General features: G+C 43.5%; 1 protein-coding gene across 2 annotated transcripts in view; it reads right to left on the bottom strand.

Moving 5' to 3' along the window:
- Positions 1–18,579, bottom strand: part of CIMIP1 (ciliary microtubule inner protein 1) — a 30,379-nt gene extending 11,800 nt beyond the window's left edge. For both annotated transcript variants that reach the window (XM_081946546.1, XM_081946545.1), the window contains exons 1-4: positions 18,512–18,579; positions 17,023–17,298; positions 10,812–10,893; positions 7,690–7,788 (exon numbers count right to left, since the gene is read on the bottom strand). In XM_081946546.1, the coding sequence (XP_081802672.1) occupies positions 7,690–7,788; positions 10,812–10,893; positions 17,023–17,298; positions 18,512–18,525 (471 nt within the window). In that variant the 5' untranslated portion in view covers positions 18,526–18,579. The remainder of the gene's footprint in view (positions 1–7,689; positions 7,789–10,811; positions 10,894–17,022; positions 17,299–18,511) is intronic.
- Positions 18,580–19,328: the final 749 nt, after the last annotated feature.

Genomic DNA, 19,328 nt, shown 5'->3' with positions numbered 1-19,328 from the left:
GAAGGAACAATCTCCCAATCAACAATGGTAGGACAAGCACCACATATAAACAGCCTGACAATTACCCCTATCTGGACATGATAGTTTTTACCTCCTTGCTTTCTGCAAAGAACTTCTAACATCCCATATCGCGGTATTTCTCAATCTGTGACTTGAGATCTCCCAAGAGTTTATGTCCACTTAGAGCAGAGCAGAGGTGGTATTCAGCAGGTCCTGACCAGTTCTGGAGAACCAGTAAGGGAAATTTTGAGTAGTTCGGAGAACCGGTAAATGCCACCTCTGACTGGCCCTGCCCCCATCTATTCTGTGCTTCCCGAGTCCCAGCTGATCGGGAGGAAATGGGGATTTTGCTGTAACCTTCCCCTGGAGTGGGGAAGGAATGGAGATTTTGCAGTATCTTTCCCCTGCCACACCCACCAGGCCAAGCCCACCAAGCCATGCCCACAGAACTGGTAGTAAAAATTTTTGATCCCACCACTGGAGCAGGGGTGTCAAACTCAAGGCCAGCAGGCTGAATCCTGCCTGCAGGGTGCTTAGATGTGGACTGCATGGCTGACCTGGAAACAGCAAAGGACAGGCCTGCGGTGCTTCTGCCAGAGAAAACGGAGCTCACAATCGCCACGCGCAACCTTCCAGAGCTCAGTTTTCGCTGGCAGAGAATTGCAGGAAGCCGCTGCAGCCGAAAACGGAGCTTGGGAGCTTGTTTTCGCTGGCAGAGTGCTCGGGCTGCTATAGGCGCCCCCCGACACGAGTGAGGTAGAGCTGGCCACACCCACACTGAAGTGGCCCTCAATGAAATTGAGTTTGACACCCCTGACTTAGAGGATCTTTGCACATTGTTTTAATTCTAGACGTGTAAACCTCGCTCCAAGCTTTTCACCCCATTTCACCTTTCAATGGTTCCACAGAGGACAATCACAAAATTTGAGAACTCCACTTCTGTGCACGACCACAATGGGGACCAGAATTCCTGTTCCTGAGCAAGGCAGTTGTTAAGTGAGTCACACCCACTTTTATGGTCTTTTTGCCACAGCTGTGAAGTGAATCGTATGATTGTTAAGAGAATCTGGCTTCCCTATTGACTATTTGTCAGACGAAGGTTGCACATCAGAGGTGGAATTCTGCCGGTTTGCTCCAGTTTGGGCAAAGTGATAGTAGCGGTGGCAGCAGGCTCCACCCACCTGCCCAGACATCATCACGGACATTCTGCGCATGCTGCAAACTTCGAAATGCATGCCAGCTGCCAAGTGCCCAAATCCTGATCAGGTGACAATGGGGATGCAGTAATGGCCGTAAGTATGAGGACTGGTTACCTTTTTCAGTGCTGTTGTAATTTTGAATGGTGAGTAAATGAATGGTTGTAAGTTGAGGACTACCTGTGTACATTTTAACATTTCATTATGAAGGGGAGGAATTATAATATTTTGTACGTATTGTGCAAAAACTGCCTGTAGAAGCTTCTAATGCTGGAAAAGTAGGGAAAGAGAAGGAGAAGATGACCAGTAGTGCAAAGAATGAACTTGACTATAGTGACAATGGACGCATCACCAGTAGAGCTGAAGGCCAGCAGGCTAGAGACAGATCACCCTGGAGAAGGCTTATCTATCTTCCCATTTATTAAATTCATTGTGACTTCTAAGGCTGGTTGTTGCACTTGTCATTAGTTTGTTCTTCTTTTTATCTTTTATTGTTGTCGTTCAGTCACTAAATCACATCTAATTCTTTGGGGATAGGTTCCCCTATCCTCCCCTGTCACCTGGGGTCTGCCCAAACTCATGTCCAGTGCGGCGATGACACTATCTAACCATCTCATTCTCTGTCGTTCCCTTCTCCTTCTGCTTTGAATCTTTCCCAATGTTGTGGCCTGCCAGCAGCCAGGAGAGCTGGCAGCAGAGTCGGACAGTGAGGAGGTTGGCGAGGAACATGGGCCAGTCCTGGAGGATAGGGAAGGCTCTGATGAGGGTTCTGCATCGGAGACAGAGATGGGGCCAAGGCTTCTGTTGAGCAATTCTTAGCTGCCTTCGGAGCTAGATAGCAGTGTGCGCATGCACAGAGCTGTCAGAAGAAAAGAACAGCTCAGAAATCAGGGCTGGCTTGGGAGTAAAGGCATGAGTGGGCGGTGAACGTCCCCAATCATAGGAAATAAAAGAGGAGTGAAAAGGGAGTGGGCTTTTGCAGGAAACAATTCATTCCTTTGTTTGTTCGTTAGTTCATTTGTTTCAGGAGCTTGAAGATCTGTCCGTGAATCTCAGAGACTCTGTGCCAAGTCTTTCCTTGCACAGCACTGTGCTTGGAAAATATTTACATGGCAGCTTTCCAAGCTAGATAAGGTCTGTGGTCATAACTTCACCTTTGAAAGACTGTTTACCAAGCCTTTGCTGAATGTGAATGAGAGGAATTCACATTCATTCAATAAAAGGGGTTTTGTCGGGACCAGGACTCAGCCTCGTGCTTTTTGGGGACGCCTAGGTCAGAACACCCAACATCAGTGTCTTTTCCAATGAATCCTCTCTTCTCATTAGGTGGCCAAAGCATTTGAGCTTCAGATTCAGTATCTGTCCTTCCAAAGAACAATCACGGTTGATTTCCTTTAGGACTGGCCGATCTCCTTGCAGGCCAAGGGACTCTCTAAAGTCTTCTCCAACCCCAGTTTGAAAAAATCAATTCTTCGGCGCTCAGCCTTCCTTATGGTCCAACTCTCACAGATATACATTATGATTGGAAAAATATTAGCTTTGACTATACAGACCTTTGTTGGCAAGGTGATGTCTCTGCTTTTTTAATATGCTGTCTAGTTTTTCCATACCTTTCCTCCCAAGGAGCAAGTATCTTTTAATTTGATGGCTGCAGCCGCCTTCTGCAGTGATCTTCGAGCCCAAAAGCATAAAATCTGTCACTGCTTCCATTTCTTCCCCTTCTATTTGCCAGGGTGCGGTGGGACAGGATGCCATGATCTGAACTATTTTAAATGTTCAAGTTTCAAGCCAATTCTTGTGCTCTCCTCATTCACCCTCCTCTTTAGTTCCTCTTCACTTTCTGTCATTAGAGTGGTATCATCTGCGTATCTAAGGTTGTTGACATTCTATCCGGCTTTTTTGCAAGTAAATACACATTTCCCCTTCAAACAAATGTTTAAACAGCTCATAATCTACTTTCCACAAGTAGCAAAATCTTCCTTCAACACAATCAGGACAATTAGTCCCAGTGATATGGAAGCAAGGATCCCATAGGAGAATGGGGTTCTTTGTTGATAGATGGGAAACATTAAAGCTCTTCTACAAAATAAAAGTTTATTTCTTTGGGGGGGGGGAAGGGAGGAGGAAATTAATGAGCTCTAAGAACAGAAACAAGGAAGATTATTAATTAAGATGACTTCAGCATGAAGGATAATTAATGCAGCCTAAGGATCTTCCCCAATGGCTGTGTGAAAGAGCTATCCACCCATCCTTGAATTGGCAGAGAATGACATGGCCATGAAATTGGCCATCCTGATTGCTGATCCTTATCCTGCTTCTGGTGTGTCTATTCTGACCCACTGCTAATGGAGCTGCCCTGATTTTGCGGGTGGTGCATGATAAGGAAAACAATCGTTGGGTTTCCTCCAGCTGTGCTGCCCCTCTCTCTTCTGCCCCTCACCAGCTTGCAGGAAAACATCTATACGTTCCAGCAGAGATGGGATTCATCTGCCTGCAATGCTCTGATCATCGGTTTAGGTGTCCTCTTTATAACATGCTGTTATAAGCCAAGTTGAATGGGTTGAAAAGAAAAACACAGAGATAAAACGTAACTAAGAGACCCATGTCATGAGCAGCATTATTATTTACACCTTGCCTATCCTATTCTGACAACAAAGTCTCATTTCTTGAGATTTTTCCAATTCTCTCCCTAGATGCATTGTAAAAGGGAGCAATTCTGTCTATCTCAGTGCTATTTCTGTTAGATACAGAATAACTGAGTTGGAGGGGACCTTGGCGATCTTCTAGTCCAACTCGTTGGACACGTTGAAAGCCTCCTTCAAGTCCCTGGATATTGACACCCCTTCCTGGGAAACCCTGGCACAAGATCGATCGACATGGCCATGCTGGTCCACCAAGGCTGCCGGATATCTGAGGACAGAAGAACAACCATAGCACAAGAGAAGCGAGCACTCTACAAAGCCAGAGCCGAAAATGCTGCAATAATGGTGCCCACACACCTCTGCCTGACATGTGGCAGAAGATTTTGTAGCTGCATAGGCCTAATCAGCTACCTGTGGACACATCGTGGAGAGCCCACAACCTGTTAGATGTCAAAGTCCTCTTCAATCACACGATGGATGAATATCACAGAGTAATCAAGTTGGAAGGGACCTTGGCGATCTTCTAGTCCAACTCCCTTCTTAGGCCGGAAACCCTAGGCCACTTCAGACAAATGGTTGTCCAATCTCTTCTTAAAAACCTCCAGAGCACCCACAACTTGTGGAGGCAAGTTGTTCCACTGATTGATTGTTTTAAATGCCAGGAAATTTCTCCTTAGTTCTAAGTTGGTTTTTTCTCCTTGTCCTGCCCTCAGGTGCTTTGGAAAAGAGGATTGACCCCCTCTTATTTGTGGCAGCCCCTGAGATATTGGAACACTGCTATCAGGTCTCCCCTAGTCCTTCTTTTCACTAAACTAGACATACCCAGTTCCTGCAACTGTTCTTCACACGTTTTAGCCTCCAGTCTCCCTGTCCATCAAATTGTTTCTGTAGCAGCACAGAATAGAGCAGGGATTATTTCATTACTCAACTAGGTAACATTATCAGTGCTCTCCTTTATGGGTATTTTTTGCTAGCTGAACTGAGTGGGGTATGTGCTTGCTTTAATTGGGATATAGAGATTGGCTGGGTAGTCACTGAATGAAAAACAGCCTATATTTTCCAACAATTGAACCATTTCAACTGTTTCATTGTTACACAATTCTATTTCAGCCTTGTGCTAACCTGACAAAGGCCACAGAATTCAAGCACTTGCACAACCTTTGTCCAAGGGAGTCTAGGACTATTTATGCAAGTTTGACATGCCACTGACAAACTGCTGCTGGATCAAACTCTTTAAGATTACTACCACAGGGACAGCAAAGGCTGACCAGGGATCAGAAGGGAGGCTGCCTAAGCACAATTGATCACCTTGCCAATAAGTGCTACGTTTCTGATAATCAGACAATGCTCCAAAATAAAATAAGCACAAAAGATTTTACATACTTCGTGGTGGCTATTGGATGCTCTCACTTTGATGGGAGAAACACTACATTTTCTGGGATTCAGCTAGCACTAGATTTATATACCCCTTCACAATGTTTTACAGCCCTTTTTAAGAAGTTTACAGAGTCAGCATATTGCCCCCAATGATCAGGGTCCTCATTTTACCGACCTGGGAAGGATGGAAGACTGAGTCAACCTTGAGCAGGTCAGAATTGAACTGCTGGCAGTGGGCAGAGTTAGCCTGCAATACTGCATTCTAACCACAGAGCCACCACCACTCCTAAGGATGACTTTAGCCCTTCTCATTCTTGGGGCAGAGGATGAGATGGTGCCAAGTGATCACAGACCACAGAAAAATGATGTTATCAGGCCATGTCTGGGCCACGTTGAGGTGCCAGTGAGCAGGCACTCTTCTTCAACAGCATGGGCAAACTCTGGGGAGTTTGTGCTTCATCAGTCAAACACATCTGGAGCACATCAGCTGGGGAAATGTGCCGATCCCTCAACTTTAGTAAACATGAAAGGGGTTAAAATGGATAATCTAGAGGAGGGTGTGGGAGGAGGAGGAGGCATGGGATAAAGATTGAAGCTCCTTCTTCATCTCAGCCCCCGCCGTTGTGCTCGTTGAGTTGAATTATTTCCATAATGCATGTGGAATGTCCTCCCTCCTGTAACACTTTTAACATCTGGGGACTTACCCAGTTCAGCAATCCACAGCGAAAGAAAGCAATGTTTTGGTTTGTTCTGTTGCCAAGGCCCTTTTGGCTTTGTTCCTGAGCCAAAGCTGAGAAAATGTCGGTGATGTTCAAGTTGGAGCATTTTCCCTTTGAAAGGATTGCCTCGTCTTTCTTTCCCTCCTCGTGGCCACGCACACCACCCATGGAGGGAAACAATGGAGGCAATTATGTCCTCGTGCCTCCATGCTGCTCTACATCCGAGGAAGCCCAAAGGGGCTGAAGCCTTTTTTTTTTTTGCATAGACCATCCAAGGGAAGGGATAGATGCAGCTTTTCATGCTCATAAGAGAAAATAAATTACGATTGCGAGCCACAGCTGTTTAAACGGATCGTATTGTCCTCCATCTAATCCCCAAATCCATGTGGTTTGGGGTTTTTTTTTGCTTCCTTTTGTTCAGCTTTTATTTTCTTTTTTGATGAGCAAGCTATTTCTTGTAAACGATGCACAGAAAAGCTGAGGTCCAGACTGCCAGCGCACATGTTATGCCAAGAAACACACTGCAGATGCAATGAAGGAAGGGCAAAGAATGCAGGCAGGTTTCTTGTCCTTTTGGGAAACATGAATGTACCCGCGGGCCTTCTTTTCTGGTCTCTGGAATTCCCTCGTCATAAACACGGTGGTGCAATAAACCACGATGAATCTCTACAGACAGAAAGCTTTTTTTTTTTTTCCCTTTGCTTGATTCTGGGGAACTATTCCTCAGAAAACCTGATGGGATTGCTTTAGTTTATAGAATATATGATCACTTTTCACAAAAAAGCTGTAATAAAAAAATAGTAATAAATCTAAGCCAGTCTCCCAAAACGGTGCTTTCCCAGCGTGCAGCCCCCAGAATTTTGAGATAGTAACTTCGAAAACATTTCCCATTCTGTCTTAAAAAAAAACAAAACCCATGCTAATGAGAAATTCTGGAAGTCAGAATTCTACACATCTGGAAGGCGTCGGAATTGCTGGTCTATGAAATGCAACGTTAAAGTAAGGAATGCATGAAAGCTTGGGGAAAAAAGAAGATCTTGTTCTTTTTCTCTTTTCTATCACTTTGTCTGTGTTGTGCTCCCAACCAGTTATTGCTTGCAGAGCAGTGGTGCATTTCTTGCAGATTTTCCCAAAGCACTACTGTTACACTGATGCAGTGGTGGGTTCTGGATGCTGCGAAGGGGCCGGGCATCTTCGTCGGGAAGGCGTGCGCACCACCCTGCAAGACCCAGCTATTCGGCGGATGCCACAGGCTGTGCGTGTGTGCACAATTGGCCCATTTGCATCAAAAAGCAGTCAGGAACACAGGTGGGCCAAATGAGCCACCGTTCCTGTACGGTAGCCGCTGCTCCTAACTACCACCAGTATGCCTGGGCTTACCGCCCAGAGCTCACCACTACACTGATGGACTGAAGAGTTTGGGGACTCCTAGTTTATACAAATCTGAAAAAAAAAGCAACTGAAACAGACAAGGGCTCCCATCTTTTTTCTAACACAATGAGGTCAGTAAGCCATGGTACATAAAACTTTATATCTTAAGAGGACAATAACTTCTTCGCGTCATCTAAAGTTTGTGCAATGAAATCTCCAATAATCAGAACACCCAAAGGCAGCTTTTCCTATCTTGAGTGGTTTAAAACTTGTTCTTAGGATCTCAACCTTTACTTTCAAACTTAAGATGGTCTCTGAAAAAGTAGTTATTTTTTTCTTTTTACAGATGTGCTGTCATTTGAAACTGCTTCACAAATATCTAACCTTAATATATGTTTCCACCGGTGTCAAAGGTCGGATCTGCAGGTGTTCTGGAAGCGGGATCTTCGGCTTAGCGAGTTGTTTCTTTTCATCTTTTACCAACTAAAAATAGAAAAATGTAATAAAATAAATTGGCACTCCAGGCTGAGTCATGCTTTGTGATAACATAATAGTTCATACCCATCTAGATATTTATATCTATCTGAGCAGTACCTGAAGACCTCGTACTTGGCATCTGATACTATAGAAGGATATTTATTGTGTACCTTTGGATGCTGTTAAAATGCATCTTTCATACGGAAAAAACAGGTCTCATTTTAAAGCTAGCAAGAAAATCTGGAGGACAGATTTAAATAATGTAATATGGCTTAAAAGTAATGTAACTTACACTGTACCAGTCATGGCCAATTTTTTTCTTACGGCGTACCAAAATTGTGTGTGCGCGCGCTATTGTGTGTGCATGAGTGCCCACAGCAATTCAATCCCTGCCCACCTGCAAATGTGCACGTGACCCACCGCCCATGTGCGCGCAACCCCTCTGCAGGCTCCTGAGGCTTTCCTGAAGCCTGGGGAGGGCAAAAACAGCCTCCCCCGGGTTCCCAGAGGCCCTTTGGAAGCTGGAAACGGATCATTTCTGAACTTTCGGTTGGCCCTTTGGGGCTGTTTTTCGTCCTCCTCAGGCTTCAGGGGGAGGCTGGGGAGGGTGAAAAACAGGCCCAATGGGCCAAACGTAAGTTTGTTCCCAAACTTGTTCCCAAACTTCCGGTCAGTTCACTGGGGCCGTTTTTCGCCCTCCCCAGCCTCCAGAGATTTCCCTGAAGCCTGGGGAGGGTGAAAAATGGCCCCAACAAGCCAACCAGAAGTTCGGGAACAAACTTCCGGTTGGCCCATTGGGCCTGTTTTTTGCCCTCCCAGCCTCCGGAGAGTTTCCTGAAGCCTGGGGAGGGCGAAAAACATCCCTAGCAAATATGACTCTGTGTGTGGCCATCGGTTTGCCATCACGGCACTATATTATACATCTTTATGGGTAGTTCTTGACTTATAACTGGTCAGATCCAGTAGTGACCATTCAAAGTTCTGACAGGTAACTTATCACCTGGATTTGAAATCCCAACAGTCACTTCCTCCCATGGTCACATGACATTTTGCTTGGCAACCAGCCCACGTTTATCGCTCTTTGTAGCATCCTGCAATCACGTGACCGACGTGTTTTGCAATGGTTTTGCCAAAGCTCCGCATTTGCTTCTGGCTTTCGGCAAAGCTCCATCCATAGTGAAGCCTTGATTCACATAATGGCGATTGTCTATGGAGATCCTCAGTCATCCAGATTATGATTGTCCCAAAGGTGCTTTTTCAAGAAGCAACTGGACTTTCTTTGTCATTCTTCTAAGCAGATGTCTTTAATGTTCCTTATCTGCAGACCGAAATCTTGGCAAACTAAAGCAAACTATTTGCACTATGAAACATATGCTCTGGGAACTATTAGGGAGGAGCCATCTTCATCCTCTTTCTCTCACACAAACTCTATACACTGTCTCTTGCTCCTCTGGAATAACTCCTCCAGATAACATTCCATCCCACTTACAGATGTTATTAAAATTTATTATTAGTTCATTAACAGCATTTATCAGTCTGAAATGCTGCTACCAGTCTCCTTTTGATGTTCAAATGATACACAGATGTAGCTAGGATTGGCATACAAAGCAACTTGTGGCATCACTCAAGTCATGCAGTTAAATCTGAGGGAAGCCAGCCCTCCTACAAGAATGAAATATTTTGAGAAATGTTTAGAAAAAAGGCAGGATAAAAGAGAAATAAAAACAATCTTAAGGGAGACAGAAACTCGGAGCTTCAGCTCCCTGCCCAAGCAGATATTTGGTGCCCATTGAGAAGGACTGGGCCAACCTAGCTACAAAAGAAAAGACCTTTGGCTCCAAGGTGATGGGATTTAGACATGACCCTCCAGGACATAATAGAATTATCTAGCAGCAGAACTCACCACATTGCAAAATCACTTGGGGACATTGCATCACCCTCCAGGCTTCAACCAAACTTCTCAGAGAGCCTACACAGAGTTAGCTATGACCTCGACAACAGCCAATAGAATACATCTCCTTGCACAGGAACAGGAAGCTCAAGGGCAAGGCCCAAGAGAAGGTATAACCCTCGTTCTCAACTCCATGTGGTCAGCTGCCCAGAACCAGCCATGTGCTTCTGCTTCACCATTAAACCCTCTTTCCAATCAGCTAAATGTTTCCAGTGTCTTTCTGTCGGCTTGGATTGAACCAGATGGATATGTCTTCCAACAATTCCTACACTTCCATTTTATTTATTATTTCAATTGCTAATTCATTGCCCCAACTACCTTGAGGCCGTTTGCTAAGGCTGGGAGAGAGTATTCCTTTAGAAAATCACAATAACATCCTACCCCATTCTTCTAGCATAAGCATCCCAACACAGGTCATGAACTATATCCATTCTTCATATGTTGTAGACCAGCAGGAGCCGTTGGAGCTGCCACCAAACTCCGACAACGAGGGTCCCTATGAGTCGGCTCTGGAGTATGTGGAGGACCCTGGACAGGGTTCCGACTCTGAGCAGGGATCAGAGAGGCTGGTTGGCCACCAGGAGGCGCCTGAGGCATGGAGCAGTGGTGAAAGCCAAAGGGAGTGTGCTCCTGATGTCCTGCCTTGGAGCAGTGGGGAGGAGACAAGGGACAGTGAGTCAGATGTCAGCAGTGAGTGGTTGTTGGATGCTCGTCACTGAAGAGCTAATAGGCGTCAGGAACAGTTGCGCAGTTACAGGAGGTAATTGCACTCGGCTGATGGTAATTAGACTCCTCTCCAGACTATAAAAGGACTGCTTGTGCACACGCCCTTTTGCAGAAGTCAACGCATGAACTAATGTGGGAGTACAGTCTTGTGAGCGTGGCAGGCTGGATTGCTGCTAATGCTTATCAGTGCCGGGTTGTTATTAAGGCTTATCTGTGTTGGTTTACTGCCAAGGACCTGTGTGTCTGTCAATAAATCTTGTAAAGTACCTTTGGCTCAGAGTGTTTTGGTGTGGACAAAGGGGGGGGGGGTCAGAACATTCATATATGAATATTACGGAGAAATAAACGTTACCTCTTCAAGTGGAGTCAACAGAAATCCCCACCGCTTGGGCCATTTTCGGGCAGCTTCCCGCTCTGTTTCAATGTGATTCTTCCTATTCCAAGCAAAAAAAAAAGTGTTTGTAAAACTTGGGAAAGTCATCTAACGAAACCCTTTAGATTGCTTCCCTGGTCAAGCAGAGCCTCAACATGTATTGGGTCCTAACTTTGAGGCTATACTTGTGTGCTGTACTGTAGATATTTTCTCCCTAAGCCCTTGAGAAGGATTTAGTAGATTAAGTCAACTTGATACTTTCTGCCATTAAAATGCATCATTCTGATCAGCGAAGAAACAACCGCGTATAAAAAGAAGTCTTGCAAGTTCTATTTAATACCTTTTCTTTGTCCATGTATGTCTCGTTGCAGCAATTCACAGCTTATTAAATTTAAAGCAATGCCATGAAACATTTTGAAGTATGCGCTTAGCAGATTGTAACCTTTTCCTCTGAAGTGGGTTAACTTCCAGACCTAGGATCAGGGGTGGGATCCTACCGGTTTAACAACCGGTTCGGTGAGCGCCCACTCATGTGGTCATGTCGGCCTAATATGGTTTGCATTTAGTGGCCATGTAGAGGAGGAATGTTCCAGAGTTTCATTCTCCAGTTGTTTTAATGGCACAGCTGGGCACATGGCATGTTGGTGATGAGACATTTATTCTAGGTATCCATCACACAGTTCCTCTTTGGGGTCAGCAATACAGGTAGTCCTCAACTTCTGACCACAATGGAGCCCAATATTTCTGTTGCTGAGCGAGACATTTGTTAAGTGAGTTTCGCCCCATTTTATGACCTTTCTTGCTAGACTTGTCAAGCGAATCACTGAAATTGTTAAGTTAGTTTGTCAGAAGGTCACAAAAAGAGGATAACATGACCCCAGGGCACTGCAACTGTTGCACATATGAACCAGTTGCCAAGCGTCCGAATTTTGATCAGGTGACCATGGGGTTGCTGCAATGGTCGTAAGTGTGAAAAATAATCATGTCATTTTTTTCAGTGCTGTTGTAACTTTGAACCAGAGGGGGGGTTGCTCCCGGTTCGGCCCGGATTGGGCGAAACAGTAGCAGCGGTGGCGGGAGGCTCTGCCCAACCGCCCGACGCTTCTGCGCATGCAGGAAACCCGCCATTGCTTTGAACGGTCACTAAACAAATGGTTGTAAGTTGAGGACTATCTGTATTAAGCAAAGCACAGAAAAGTGAGAAGCAGTGGAAAAAAGAATGTAATGTCAGGAGATAAGAAAAAAAAAGAAACTAGCTAAATTTATGGGCTATGGATGAAATGAAAGAAATGTCATGAGCACAAGCAAAAAAAAAAAGAATTACTGGGCCACATTTGTGCTGAATTAGGGAGATGTGAAGGTGATCCCTGATATATTTCCAGAATTCCTTTACCTTAGTTTCATTCCACATCATTGAAACACTTTTATTTTCAATTACTTTCACTCTTTTGGAGGCCTCTTTATAGTCTGGAAGCTTGCAAAAACTATATTTCCATCAGAATCACTTTGTATTTTCTTTGTCTCTTTTAAACTTTGTCTCTGGTCTTTGTTCTATGCCAAACTGCCTTCGGAACCAGTTTCAAGATTTAAAAATGGGAATACAGTGCTACGTTGGCTTCCTCCCTCCCTCCATTGGTGTTCCCAGTTGGAAAAGTTGGCAATGAGAGATTATAGCCTAAGGCTCCTACATTATGGAAGATCTCCAGGGCTCAAGTCTCTTTCTGTTCTTAACACCTGCTGACTCTCTATAAGCTTCCAGGTACATTTTAAGGGTTTTGGTTATCCTTCTTAAACCCTTTCATGGCACAAGGCTTGGTCACCCGTGGGACTGGCTATCTCCAAACATCTCTACTGTCCCATAAAATCCAGCATAGCAATCATGCTTCAGGTCACTTCCATGAAAAAATGCCACTTAGTGAGACCCTGGGGTCTATCTTCTTTATCACCATGCCTCCTCTATGGGACATCCCCCAAAATTCAGACAGTCCCAACTCTTCTGTCTCTTTGGAAACCCCAAGGAACTTTTCCCCAAGCATTGGACTGCAATGTAAGATAAGTTTCTGTAGAGCATAAAACCCTTGAATGAGATATATGTTGATGGGTCTCAGGTGCTGTTATTATTTTGCTTATTCTATTGGGCTTTCTGTTTATAGCTTTATTTTTAATTCCTTGCTTTATATTTTTATTGTAAATTTCCCAGGGTTGTTCTGGCAAATTGGATAAATTATATAAATCTAACAAATTAACACTGTTTTTTTCTTTATATACTTGTAGTATATAGATCAGGGGTGAAATTCAGCAGGTTCTGACAGGTTCTGGAGAATCGGTAGTGAAAATTTTGAGTAGTTCGGAGAACTGGCAAATACCACCTCTGACGGGCCCCAGAGTGGGGTGGGAATGGAGATTTTGCAATATCCTTCCCCCAGGAGTGGGGAGGGAATGGGGATTTTGCAGTAACCTTTCCCTGGAGGGAGGAGGGAATGGAGATTTTGCAGTATCCTTCCCCTGTCACGCCCACCAAGCCACGCCCACAGAACCAGTAGTAAAAAAAATGAATTTCACCACTTATACAGATATTATATGACAGAGAATGAGATGGCTGCATGGAGTCACCGAAGCAGTAGGCATGAACTTAAATGGACTCCAGAGGATGGTAGATGACAGGAAGGCCTGGAGGAATGTTGTCCATGGGGTCATGATGGGTCGGACATGACTTTGCAACAACAAAATATAGATATTATACATATCATGTACAATAGTTGTAGCCACACTAATGTTTTTACAACATTATCTTATATACCACTCTTTCAGCCTCTTCCACTATATTATTTTGGCTATTCTTTTTTTTTTTATATTCCCTATTAGGCTCTTTCCATACAGTTTTTGGGTAGCTTCCATATCAACATTCTTTATATCCAATTTGCATTTGTTCAGTTGGAACAGTCATCTATTCCGATCAATCCATATATTTATATTCTAATAGTTTTTTTCCAACATGAGCCATATTTTCTCTTCCCAACAACCTTTCTACTTTTCCCCTCATTTCTTCTTTTTCTTCTATGTCCATTTCCTCCCAACACATACTCTATCAGAGTAGAGTCGGTCTTACATTCCTAACCTTTCTCTTCCTTATTAATTCTCTCAGCCAGTCATCACAAAAGTTCAAATGAATCATGCTTTTAGATTTAGACTTCTTCCTTTGCCAAGTGTACACATGAACAGAATTTACTTAAACCATGTAATTGAAAGAGACCTTTTTCTAAGTATGGAGTTCTGTGCGAAACCTTAGTACTACTTTTTAAAAAGTAGATACTCACCAATGACTTAAAAAAACTTTCTCACCTTGTTTCCACCCATCAACCAAAATAACCTCTTTCACATTCATATAGAATGTGGCATATTTTGCCATAATTCGCTCCTTGTTATTTTTCATTACCATTATACAATCTATAATCTTCTACTTTTATCCATACTCCCAACAATATAGATGATGCTAATTCATACTTCCTGAATCATCATTTAGTTGATTCACTCTTAATTAACCTTATAGCTTCAGTACATTTTACGTTATTATATGGTTGAATCACACAAGATCATTCATATTTTTCCTTCCCCTTTCTCTTAGTAATGTAATGTTTTGATGAAACTATTTTCTTTGTCTAATTTCCTTTAATTCATCCTCTGTACCACATACTCTTTCTAACTTTCAAGTTGCAGTCTTCCATATTCCATGGTTATCACAAGAAAGGGCTATGGATACGGACCTCAATTGCTCATCATGATTTAGAGCAATTAAGACTTTTACATAATGCCTTTTACCTGTTGGCTAGGTTACCTGTCTCAAACATACCCATGCCTCATGTGGCATACAGTAGGATACAAGAATATTCTTGCATTGATAGTGACTATCAATGATATCAGTTCTCCCCAAGCAATATACCAAAAAAGTATATCAATATATCAAAAAAGATATCTTCAATTATCAATAAAAGCAATAAGCAGACTAAACAAAAAAACCTTAGTAAATTGAATTATTTAAAATGATTAATTTACAATTACCATAAAACATTCTATAGCAGTGTTTCTTAACCTTGGCAAGTTTAAAGATGTGTGGATTTTAACTTCCACAAGCATGGCTGGCTGGGGAATTGTGGGAGTTGAAGTCCACCCATCTTAAAGTCATAGAAGTGTTGAGAAATACTGCTGTATAGGGAGTCACATAAATCGAGGATATCAGATTTAAAAAGGTGGTTCTAGTTAGATGCAATGGAGAGAAATATCATGTACACACTACATTGTTCATCCAGTTTTTATGTCTCCCTTGGAATAGAAGTACCTCCTTGAGCAAATATATCTATATAATAGTAGAAAACAACAGGTGGATCATTTAAAAAGTGGGAGAAAAATGAACTCCTAATATCCTAGCATTCTAAATTTATTTCTCTTCGATACAATTGTTAGAAAGAAAGTTTGATTTCAATGGCCTTCTGGCTAAGATTTTACCCTGTTCCCTTTTGAGATTTATAAAAAACCAAATAGTTTCTTTCTATGACAAGAGCTCTTAAAACATTGAGGCTGGAATCTTGACGGTAGAGAAAGCTTTTGACTTTGGCTGTCCCCGTGAAATACTGTCAGTTTTAAAAACAGCTTTTTGCCTCTTGTGATAACTATACTTTTGTGTCATAAAACCGACACCGCTAGAGCAATACTACAAAATTGTGTCATATTCAAGCACTTTCTCGTTTTCCTTGAAAAGTCACCCAGATTTTTCTAAGAAAGGACATGAGTGTATGCATTGATGTCTGTACATATAAAAATTATGTGGCTTTGGGAAATTCTGTGACTGCTAGATGTTCAGATTTGGTACGGAACATAAATAAACTTGGATTTCCCTAATCTGCAGCCAGCATCTCTGAAAGGTACCCTTTTGGAGATGATTGGTATTTATATTTGTGGCATCAATCTTCTGGGGAGTCTAAGATGACGCTAGAATACCGATTCCTCGGTCTGCATTAAAACCTTGCTATCTTCCACCATCCTCTCTCACAGAAATGTGGTATCTTCTCACATCTCCGTCCAATACAAATTAGCCACAAGGTAATTAGAAAATGGGGGAGAGATACACTGGAATTACTGAGGTGCCTGAGTAAACATCTGGGCCTTGGAGACTTCCACTATGGGGGAGACGGTTTTCAAGGTATTCCTCAAGATTTCCTCAGATATGTTGGATTTCAACTCTCAGAATCCCTTATCAACACACCTGGAGGTCATTCACTCCATCAGAATACTCCCCCCCCCTTGGCACCCTCTAGGTCAGTGGTTCTTAACATGGGGCCCAAGCCCCACGGGAAGCAATTTGATTTTTAATGGGGGCAATTTGAACCTTGTTTAAACCAAGTTAATGTCCTTTTAGGCTTTCTCCGTTGAGTAGAGTTCACTTTTTGAGTAAAGTAAGAATTATATGTCACAGGGGGTGGGGAGAATATCAGGAATTTAAAGATTAGGTGGGGCATGGCCAAAAAAAGGTTTGGAAACACTGCTCTAGATGTAAGGACTTCAACTCCCCAAATTTTAGCAAAGGCTAAGATGTCTTGAGAAACTTCCTGACAGGGTATGAACTGGGTATGTTTAGTTTAAGAGAAAGAAGGACTAGGGGAGACATAGCAGTGTTCTGATATCTCAGGGGTTGCCACAAAGAAGAGGGAGCCAAACTATTCTCCAAGGCACCTGAGGGTAGAACAAGAAGCAATGGCTGGAAACTAATCAAGGAGAGAAGCAACTTAGAACTGAGGAGAAACTTCCTGACAGTGAGAACAATTAATCAGTGGAACAGAAGTTGCCTCCAGAAGTTGTGAATGCCCCAACACTGGAAGTCTTTAAGAAGATGTTGGATAGCCATTTGTCTGGAACGGAATAGGGTTTCCTGCCTAGGCAGGGGGTTGGACTAGAAGACCTCCAAGGTCCCTTCCAACTCTGCTATTGTATTGTATAATTCTGGGAGTTGAAGTCCACATATGAAGGCTGATACCGGGAAAGGCAGTTAATACCCGCAGTTTTGGAGCAATTCGGAAGGGTGGGGTGGGGTGGGGTGGGGCCCGGGAAGCCATCCCATACTAGAACACCGGGGGGGGGATGTAAAAAAAGAGAGAGGGGGGGCGATGGGGTGGAGGTGGTCCAGCGGCGACTTTACCAGATCTGAGCTTCAGCCACGAAGTTGAGCTTGTTTTTCTGGGACATGGCTGAGGCTTTCTCGAAGTAGCCAACGTGTCCGGCCAGGAGGAAGACAAACGTCCCACTCAATTGGGGCCGGGGCCAGGCACAAGCCGGCGAAGCACAAGACAGCGACGAGACGCGCTGCGGGGCTTGCTGCGGCGGCTTCCGTTGCCAGGCGACGGCTGGGCAACGCGGAGGGACGGAAGGTGGAGGCCGGGCGCTTCTGCCAAGGATGGCTGGATGGATGAAGTTGCTGCAGAGGAGGGCAGGGTTCTGGCTTCACGCTTGAGATAAGAGGGCAAACAGTGGTGTGTGTGTGTGTGTGTGTGTGTGTGTGTGTGTGAGAGAGAGAGAGAGAGAGAGAGAGAGAGAGAGAGAGAGAGAGAGAGCGAGCGAGCGAGGGGGGAGGGAGGGAATGAAAGGGAGGGGTGGAGAGAGGAAAAATGAGAGAGAGAATGAAAGAGAAAGAATGAGAGAGAGAGAGAGAGGGAGGGAGGGAGAAAGAGAAAATGAGAAAAAAAAGAGTGACAGAGAGAGGGAGGGAAGGTGTGAGGGAGAGGGAGGGAAGGAGTGTGAGGGAGAGGGAGGGAGGGAGAAAGAAAATGAGAGAAAGAAAGAATGAAAGAGGGACAGAGAGGGAGGGAGGGAAGGAGTGTGAGAAGGAGGGAGAAAGAGAGAGAATAAAAAAGAATGGAAGGAACAGAGGGAGAGGGGGAGAGAGAGAATGAAAGAGGGAGGAGAGAGAATGAGAAAGAATGAAAGAGAGAAAGAGAGGAAGGGAGGGAAGGAGTGTGAGGGAGAGGGAGAGAGGGCTAAAAGAGAGAAAGAAATAATAAAAGAGGGACAGAAGGAGAGAGAGAGAGAGACAGAGAGAGACTTAGCTTTTGTCCTGAGTTTTCCTAAAGATAATTTTTGTTAGAGCACAGCAGAACAGCTAAGGTCCTGCTTGTGAACAGCTGTTTCAGAACATCAAGTTGTATTGTTTTAAAGCGTTTGGCCCTACAGATTTAACACTTGTATTTCTTATTTAGCTGTGCAGAATTATCACATTTTCTGCCATGTAGAAGTGATACGACAAATTCAAAATAATAATTTAAAGGCTACATTCTAGCATTTAACTTTATAGCTCATCAAACACATTTCTGTCATGCGAATTAAGATTCCACTGCTTACAAAACTTTCTGATTCCATCATTCACTTCTTGCCTTCCTATGCTCAGTTGAATTATACATTTTATTAAATTCCTGCTTACTTCAAATAAGCAGATGTTATAAAGAAACAGTAGCTTAACTTTAAGATTAACATAGGATTAATAATAAATGAGAACTGTTATAGTTTATACCAGGAATCAGGAACTTTGCATGCCTTTGTATGGTCTGTGAACTTCAACTCCCAGAATTCCTGAAGTTCACAGACTGAAAAAGGCCCTTATCCCCCCACTCCTGATTTAAACAAAGCCTACTTACATTTTGTGCTGCATTTACTTATACAACTGAGTATAAGTTGCCTCACAGTATAAATCAGTGCATTGCTGTGTTCTCGATAGAAAACTCTTCTTAAGAAGAAAGTGGATGGTGGACTATTTAAATGAAAAATACAGTTGGCTTCATTTGTTGTTGAAATGTTTTATACAGCCACTGCAAGATGAAAAATAAATGTTCTGGAAAGTTGATAGAAAGCCAAAAATATTAATACATTAGAACATAGTGAACTTTTTACAAGCTGTAAATATTTTCTCAGACTTTCAAATATAGCTAGGAAGTATGTTCAGCCATTCTTTTCTCCACCATCTAAAATCAGTGAATAATACACATTTCCCCCTTCCCAATTATTTTCCTTTGTTGTTTGCTACATACAAAAAAATCTTTGGATGAGGAGATTAATTGTATATGTTAGATATTAGCATATATCGTAGTAAGTTTCCCCTCTGGTCCGCTGCTACAGCGGGAAACAGGTATCGTTCTGATTGGTCGAGGGGCGTACCCGATCCCTATAAAAGGGGAACCCTCCGACCACAGAGCAAGCTGGATCATTACTATTACTAATAAAGAGCTGTTAAGTCACTACGTGTCCGCAGTCTGTCTCTCGTTGCCCAGATCTAACATTGGCGACGAAGGTGGGATCGAGAGGCAGATAGGACGAAGAACGCTACCTCCAGAATCTCCGGATTTGATCCAGCCCAGGAATTCGGCAGAAATTCCGGCAGCCATCTCAGATCACCGCAGCGCGGCAAATTCAAACAGAGAAGATGGCGATGCATGCTCCCCCCACTCCTTTCGACCC

Source organism: Natrix helvetica (assembly GCF_964273705.1).
Source record: "Natrix helvetica genome assembly, chromosome: 3".
Classification (NCBI taxonomy): Eukaryota; Metazoa; Chordata; class Lepidosauria; order Squamata; family Natricidae; genus Natrix; species Natrix helvetica.
This window is presented reverse-complemented; position numbering and strand designations above follow the sequence as displayed.